At 53.2% G+C, this 8,469-nt stretch overlaps 1 protein-coding gene across 1 annotated transcript in view; it reads left to right on the top strand.

Annotated features, from left to right (window-relative positions):
- Bicra (BRD4 interacting chromatin remodeling complex associated protein) overlaps nt 1–7,697 on the top strand; it is a 74,366-nt gene extending 66,669 nt beyond the window's left edge. Inside the window, exons 9-16 of the mRNA XM_031384108.1 lie at nt 9–368; nt 527–707; nt 937–1,046; nt 2,027–2,088; nt 3,291–3,439; nt 3,624–3,718; nt 3,906–4,008; nt 6,281–7,697. Coding sequence (XP_031239968.1) covers nt 9–368; nt 527–707; nt 937–1,046; nt 2,027–2,088; nt 3,291–3,439; nt 3,624–3,718; nt 3,906–4,008; nt 6,281–7,392 — 2,172 coding nt within the window. The 3' untranslated portion in view covers nt 7,393–7,697. The remainder of the gene's footprint in view (nt 1–8; nt 369–526; nt 708–936; nt 1,047–2,026; nt 2,089–3,290; nt 3,440–3,623; nt 3,719–3,905; nt 4,009–6,280) is intronic.
- Nucleotides 7,698–8,469: the final 772 nt, after the last annotated feature.

Raw genomic sequence — 8,469 nt, 5'->3', positions numbered from 1 at the left:
CCCCCCCACCAGCCAGCACCCCAGCCCCCACAGTCCCAGGCCCACCCCAGCCTCCTCTGCGACCCCCATCCCAGCCTCCTGAGGGCCCACTGCCCCCAGCCTCCCACCTCCCTCCTGCCTCCACCCCCTCCGCTGTGGCCTCCTCCTCTGAGCCTTCTACTAGGTTGCCAGTTCCCACACCCCCTGACTTCCAGCTCCAGTTCCCACCAGGCCAGGGATCCCATAAGTCCCCTACTCCGCCACCAGCCCTCCACATGGTCCCTGAGCCCACAGCACCCCCCCCTCCACCACCTCGGACTTTCCAGATGGTAACTGCCCCCTTCCCGGCGCTGCCGCAGCCAAAAGCACTTCTGGATCGATTCCACCAGGTAACCATCAGCAGGGACACCTAACTCCCCTCACCTCTTGAAACTGGCCCCTTACCCTTCCCTGCCTTGCCTACTGTGTGTCCACACCCCTCCCCAGTGCATCTGGCCACCCCACTTTGATCCCATGTCCCACCCCTCAACTACCTACCCTTCCTCAGGTGCCATCTGGGATTATTCTCCAGAATAAGGCTGGGGGTACTCCCACCACCCCACAGACATCCACCACCCTGGGGACCCTCACCAGTCCTACTGCCTCTGTGCTAGTCAGTGGACAGGCACCACCTGGGACTCCTGCCGCCTCTAGCCATGCCCCAGCCTCCACACCTATGGCCACCACAGGTAGGGTGAGGAGCCTGCCTAGGCAAAGGGGTCGGGTAGAACTGTGTACCAGAGCCCAGGGTGTCAGCCTACCCTCCTGGTACCAACAAGTAGAGGAAGGAGGGTGGGCTGCCCAGGTCTCAGGAATGAGGCACTGGTGGGAGAGCTGCGGTATGGGAAGGGGGCTCACAATGGAAAGGCCTTCATGCTGGTGACCCCTGGGCCCTCTCCTTTCCTCACCCCATCCCAGGCCTCCCTCCTCTACTTCCTGCCGAAAACAAAGCTTTTGCCAGCAACCTTCCAACCCTGAGTGTGGCCAAAGCTACTGTGTCTGGGCCAGGGAAGCCCCCGACGATGCAGGTAAGTAAGGAAACTCAGAGCAACTAGGGATCAAAGAGTGAGCTGGCAGGAGAGATGAAGATAGGACACTGGGCAGGGCCAGCTAAGATGGTGAGAAGAGCTAGCTAGGAGCAAGGGTGTGTGGATCTCTGTAGGGTCAGAGGTGAACCACCAATATAGCAGTTTAAATGTGGGATAGAACCGTGGATTAGTGGTAGAACCTCTGCCCAAAATCCCCCAGTGAGGGGCTGGGGGCGTGGCTCAGTGGTAGAGCTCCTGCCTAGAATCCCCCAGTAAGAGGCTGGGACATGGCTCAAGGATGGAGCACTGGCTTGCACAAACCCCTGGATTTGACCCTTTGCATAGTAAAGAAGTTTGGAGCCAGGCAGTGGTGGCCTTTAATCCCAGCACTTGGGAGGCAGAGGCAGGCGGATCTCTGAGTTTGCGGCCAGCCTGATCTACAGAGTGAGTTCCAGGACAGCCAAGGCTACACAGAGAAACCGTGTCTCAACAACAACAAAAGATTGTAACCAAAAATAGGCTTAGGAGAGGAAAGGGTTTATTTAGCTTACACTTCCAAGTCTGCCAGTGAGGGAAGCCAGGGCAGGAACTGAAGCAGAGACCATGGAGGAATGCTGCTCACTGACTTGATCATTCACGGGCTCAGCAGCTTTCTTACTTAGGACCACCTTGTCTAGGAATGGTGCTGCCCACAAAAAGCTGGGTCCTCAGTTAATCAAGATAATCCCCAAAGGCCAGACCTCAATTAAGGCTTCTCCTCTTGGTTACTCTAGGCAATATGATGTTGACAGTTGAGGCTAACCAGGATGCAGGCACAGGATACCACACCTGGCATTCCCACCAGGTTTCTCTTGATGGACAGGGATGCCGTAGCTGGGGCCACCTTCCTTTACCATCCATGTCCTTGGCTAGAGGGAAGATGTAGGCTGAGGAGGCTTCTCTCTAGCAACACCTGTCACTGATCTTCCCTCCTTCCACAGTATGACAGCAAGTTGTGCAGCCTGAAGAGACAGCCCCTACTGCAACCCAGCAAAGAAGCCTGGTGAGTGACAGTACCTGCCCCAAGAGCTGCCCCACCCCCTACCACTCCACTGTCCATAGGTTTGTGTGGATTCCCTCTTGATCTCAGTTTCCCTTCTGCCAAGGGCAAGATAGATGCGAGATCAATAGGGGACATTGGCAGGCTGCCGACTTCAAGCCCCCCGGGGTTTCATCTACAGTTCGATATCAGGGTCACTGTTTCTTCAGCTTGTCAGGTGTGCTGGGATGAGCCAGGTAGAAAGTAAATGTGTGAATAGATTCCAGGCGTGTCCAGGACAGGCGTGTGACTTAAGTGCACATAAGTTTGAAGGCCAGGGAAGATGAGTAACGATATTTTAAGGGCCTCAGTACATTGAATAAGTGGCGAGATGGCTGCCTGTTGGGTGAGGGCAGGCCTTTGAGTTGTTTTGGAGGAATAAATGGTGTTTCCTTGTTCTTCTCCCACCAGAGTGTTTGCTAAGCACTCGCTGTGTGGTTCTGAGGACCACAGCAAAAACACAATATCAGGAAATCTACCCCCATGGTGGCAAAGGGCTGCTCTTCTAGGCTTGTGTGATGAGAATGTGGTCATGTGATAGAGAAACTGAGTCTACTGTAGTAGGGGTTCATGGAAAATCACAGTGAGGGCTGGAGAGATGGCTCAGTCGTTAAGAGCACTGACTGCTCTTCCAGAGGTCCTGACAATTCCCAGCAATTGCATGGTGGCTCACAACCATCTATAATAGGATCCGATGCCCTCTTCTGGTGTGTCTGAAGACAGCTACAATGCACTTATATAAATAAAAAATAATAATAAATAAGTCTTTAAAAAAAAAGAAAACCACAATGAGAAAATGAATAGGCTCTTAGAACCCAACCCTATCCCTACACACTTTCTTAGTCCAGAGGCCGTGGAGAGGTCCTGCCCCCGGGTGGCAGAAGGCAGAATAGCATGACTCCTAAGGTTCCCACCTCCCTCTCAACCTCTCCCTTTCTTCTTTGGATCCTCTAAGCAGGAGTGATGTCCCCTCAGTTTCCTAGGCTTCTCTTTCCCTTGTTGTTGCCTATTAACTTTGGTCCATAGCCAGGGAAACCATGGGACTAGTGGACCGCAGGGAGGTAGGTTGGCACCGCTCTCCTCTGCAGTGTTTGTAGCTCGGGGCTGAGATCCAGGAGCAGTTTCCCTGGCCCTCCCCCCCATGTGTGGTCTAACCCCACCCACAGCTTCCTGGAGCATCTGCACAAACATCAGGGATCTGTCCTGCACCCGGATTACAAGACAGCCTTCCCCTCCTTTGAGGACGCCCTCCATCGCCTCCTGCCCTACCATGTCTACCAAGGCGCCCTCCCTTCCCCCAACGAGTACCATAAAGGTGAGGCTTTCCCGCTGCTCTCCCCCTATGTCCCCAAGTGCCCTCAGCTCAGCCACCAGCCCTCAGTATTCAGACCACAGAGCGTGGAATGGGTTGAGCATTGCGTGCTTGCCCTGTGTCACCTACTCATCCTCTACCTCATCCTGCCCCCTCCCCCGACCCCATGTGGCTTTTCTTCCTCCAGTGGATGAAGAATTTGAGACTGTCTCTACGCAGCTGCTCAAACGCACCCAGGCCATGCTCAATAAATATCGGCTTTTGCTTCTGGAAGAGTCCAGGGTAGGATTCTCAAACTGCGGGAGGTCTCCCCCCTGCCATGAACTGTTCTTGTGAGGGGTGAGGGCGGTCTCTTCGCTAGGAGGGAAAATGGAAAGGAGGCAGATGTTTCGCGCCTGACCACATCCTGCCAGTATCCTCTCTTCCCCCATTTGCTTTTTCATATGTCCTTTATATCAACCCAACACAGAGAGTCAGCCCTTCCGCGGAGATGGTTATGATCGACCGAATGTTCATTCAGGAGGAGAAGACCACCCTTGCCTTGGATAAGCAGCTCGCCAAGGAGAAGCCTGGTGAGAAGGGAGGGGAGGGTGAGGCATCCTCTACCTACCTGGTGCTAAGATTTCCAGCAAGCAATCTGACATGGTGGTGCACAGGGGAGGCAGAGGCACACTAATCTCAGAGTTTGAGTCCAGCCTGATTTACCAAAAACACAAGGACTGTGTTACGTGGCTTTGCCTTTCTTCGCCACCAGAGGGCGTGAGAGCCCCCTCCTGCCTCCTTTGCTGTAGCTCCCTGTGACTTTCCACCCTGCCTCCTAGAATGAAGGGCTTTTCTGCCAGCCCTATGGAAAAGTGAGAGAGAAGAGCCAGGGCTGAGGCACAAACAAGGTTTCTGCCACACCTACTATGTGCCCATTCTGTGCTTCTACCACCCATAAGAACGAGCCCCTTACGTCTTGGACTTTAAGCATCTTGCAAGCCTTACCCTTTCTTCAAGGAAAGCATGCAGTCACACCCCAGGCCCTGGCGTTGTCAAAAGACCCCTTAAGCCTTCTACATTCAGCTCCAAGTACCATTATTCTCTCTAAACAACAACACCAGCATCATGTAGCTTCCCATTCCCCCAGCCCTGGCCTTCTCAGGTACTCGCAGGAATCAGGACACTATGTATGTATAACCTTTCTGAATCCTTCGGGGTGTATTCTAGAGCTCTCTGTCATTAGGAAGGTGATGTGTCTTCTGAGTACCTAGTGACTCTAGGCAGGACCCTGTGTCTGCACACAAGAATTTCTGTAACAAGTCTGATAGGCAACATGGGAATAAGTCAAAACTATAAACAACCTACCAGGGGTTGTACACATGCTTTGCAGGGAGCACATGCCTAGCACATCAGAAAACAAGGAAATAATCTGGGAGCACTTGTTTTTGAGGTGCTAGTGTTTAAACTCAAGCTAGGCTATGGCTGTACTGTAGAGCTACGCCCCAGCCCCTCACTGGGGGATCCTAGGCAGGGGCTCTACCACTGAACCACGCCCCCAGCCCCTCACTGGGGGATCCTAGGCAGGGGCTCTACCACTGAGCCACGCCCCCAGCCCCTCACTGGGGGACTCTAGGCAGGGGCTCTACCACTGAACCACGCCCCCAGCCCCTCACTGGGGGATTCTAGGCAGGGGCTCTGCCGCTGAGCCACATTCCCATCCTGCTTTGTCTTAAACTTCACTAAGTGCCCAGGCTGGCTTTTGCACTCCAGATCCTCCCCGTCAGCCTCCTGAGAGCCAGGATGGCAGATGTAAGCTACTACACCCTGCTCGGGACTGCACTTTTTATATATATATATTTATTTATTGTATTTATGAATACACTGTAGCTGTCTTCAGACACACCAGAAGAGGGCATCAGATCCTGCTATAGATGGTTGTGAGCCATGTGGTTGCTGGGATTTGAACTCAGGACCACTGGAAAAGCAGTCAGTGCTCTTAACTGCTGAGCCATCTCTCCAGCCCCAAAAGGACTGCTGCACTTTTTGTTTTAAATTCTTTTTTTTTTTTTTTAAGATTTTTAAAATTTATTTTATGTATATGAGTACACTGTAGCTGTACTCATGGTTGAGCCATCATGTGGTTACTGGGAATGAAGGTTGCTTGCTCTGGTCAGCCCCACTCGTTTAGGTAGGCCCTGCTTGTTCCAGCCCTGCATACCCCGGCCTAAAGATTTATTTATTATATCTAAGTACACTGTACTGTAACTGTCTTCAGACACACCAGAAGAGGGCGTCAGATCTCATTACGGATGGTCATGAGCCATCATGTGGTTGCTGGGAATTGAACTCAGGACCTTCAGAAGAGCAGTTAGTGCTCTTAACCGCTGAGCCATCTCTCCAGCCCTGTTTTAAATTCTTTTATTCATTTCACACACATGTAACCTTGGTTGGGTAGTGAAGCTTTGGGGGGAAGGGGGAGTGTTGGGGGCTATTGCTAAAGGGAGCCTGCAGAGTGAGTGACTCAAGGATCAGCTTGATCTAGATCAGTGATGCTCAACCTTCCTAATGCGGCCACCCTTTAACACAGTTCCTGACTCCCAACCACAAAATTATTTTCGTTGCTACTTCATAACTGAAATTTTGCTACCATTATGTATTGTAATGTAAATATCTGATATGCATGATATTTGATGTACAACCCCTATGAAAGGGGTTGTTCAACCCCCACAGGGATTGCAAGTCACAGGTTGCAAACCATTGGTCTAGACTCACCCGGGACCAGAATATAAGATGCTCAGTGTACAAGTACTCTAGTCATCTTAGATAATGACCCCATGGGTTTTCTTTGTCCCAACTCTACAGATGAGTACGTGTCTTCCTCCCGCTCCCTTGGCTTCCCTGTCCCAGTGTCTTCCGAGGGTCACCGGCTCCCCAGTCATGGCCCATCGTCTTCATCCTCCACATCTGGAACATCTGCCCAGCCCCCTCCTCATCTGCCCACCAAGCTAGTGATCCGGCACGGTGGGGCTGGCGGCTCTCCCTCAGTGACCTGGGCCCGGGCATCATCCTCCTTGTCATCAACGTCCTCATCCTCATCCTCATCCTCTGTTGCCTCATCCTTGGACGCAGATGAAGACGGCCCCATGCCCTCCCGTAACCGGCCACCCATCAAGACCTATGAGGCCCGGAGCCGCATTGGCCTCAAACTCAAGATCAAACAGGAGGCAGGGCTCAGCAAGGTGGTGCACAACACTGCACTGGATCCTGTGCACCAGCCCTTGCCTGCTCCAACCCCTGCAAAAGGGGCAGAGCCTCCGCCACACCCACCTCCGCCCCCACTCCCACCTGCCACCCAGGCGCAGATGAATGGCACTCTGGACCATCCCCCACCCGCAGTACGCAAACCCTCGGTGCCTGCGTCCTGCCCACGTCTACCATTGCGCAAGACCTACAGAGAAAACATGGGCGATCCTGGTACCACCGAGGGTGCACAGGGACGGCCACGGAGTGCAGGCAGCCCCACCCCACTGCCCGCCAAGGTAGACGAAGCCACCAGCGGGCTGATCAGGGAGCTGGCAGCGGTGGAGGACGAACTATATCAGCGGGTTCTGAAGGGCGGCCCACCACCCCCAGAGACCCCAGCCTCCGCTGCCAGCCAGGGCCCCACTGAACCCAGTTGGGAAGCACCTGTGCTGCCCCCAGCCAAACGACGAAAGTCCGAGTCCCCGGACGTGGACCAGGCCAGCTTCTCTAGTGACAGTCCACAGGATGATACACTTACTGAGCATTTACAGAGTGCCATCGACAGCATTCTTAACCTGCAGCAGGCCCCAGGCCGGACACCCGCAGGCCCATACCCCCATACGGGGCCCACGCCTGGCACTCCCACATCCCCAGTGCCCCTGCACAGGCCTGACTCCTTCCCACCCTCTAGTCACAATGGTGGCCTCGGTGCCAGGACGTTGAACAGATAACACTGGGCTGCTTCTGCAGCCCTCATCGGGTGCCCCCAACCCCACTTCCAGGAGAGCAGCCTGACCGCCGACCTCCACCTCTAAGGGGCACTAACCCAGTTCCCCTGACAATTCTTGCCTAAGTTATTTGAGTCACAAAGGCCTCCTCACCTTCCTGCTTCCACGTTGGCTAGAGATTTAGAATGGGGCGTGGGTTTTCTAGGGAAGGTGGGCTATAAGGTACAACGTCCCCCTGGCACAGGCCAGACTGGGCTACTAGGTTGATGCACTGGTAACATCTGAATACAAGGTCTTATCTGATTGTCTTCATGGATCTCTGTCCGGGGCACTCAGAGCTGGGAGAGACCTTCGGAGAGGCTCAACTCAATCTGTTGCCCACAGAGCCTGGAAAATTAGGAAGCAAGGACTCAAGCCAGTGTCCCAAAGTACCTGCCTCCCATCCATATGTGCACTCACCTGAGTCATCATGTGTGTGTGTATGTATGTGTGTGTGTGTGTGTGTGTATGTATGTGTGTATGTGTGTGCGCGCGCGCGCTCTCGTACACGAAAGAGAGATTCCCGCCACCCCCATACCTCCAGAGGAACAAGACACGGGGTCTTCCTTCTCCCAAGCCGTCTTCCCTGTATTCTTCTTGCCTCCAGCCCACCACGCCACATTTTGAAATCTCGGAGACAAAACTAGTACTGTAAGATAAAGATTTTTTTTTGTACTGTATTTATTGTGTATAACGATTTTTTTAAGGGAGAATTCTGTACATCTAGAACTCTTGTAAATTAAAAGCCAGTCCTTTTTTTTAAAACTACTCAGGCCCATTTCGGCCCCTGTTGGTTTTGGGTGTTTTATTTTGGGAATAGTGTTGGCGGGTTGGAACCAAGCCAAAGAGGAATTTTATATGTTGGTGACCGTCCACTGGGCCACATTGTAAGCGCCGCGGGTCTGGTGAGGTGGCTCAGTAGACGCGATGGCATTTTCCATGACCCTAATCTGATCCCTAAGACTTAGGTGAGAAGAAAAGAACCAATGCCCTCAAGTTATTCTCCAACCACTACATGCCTGCAGTGGCTCATATACCCCC

Source organism: Mastomys coucha, unplaced genomic scaffold, assembly GCF_008632895.1.
Source record: "Mastomys coucha isolate ucsf_1 unplaced genomic scaffold, UCSF_Mcou_1 pScaffold21, whole genome shotgun sequence".
Classification (NCBI taxonomy): Eukaryota; Metazoa; Chordata; class Mammalia; order Rodentia; family Muridae; genus Mastomys; species Mastomys coucha.
This window is presented reverse-complemented; position numbering and strand designations above follow the sequence as displayed.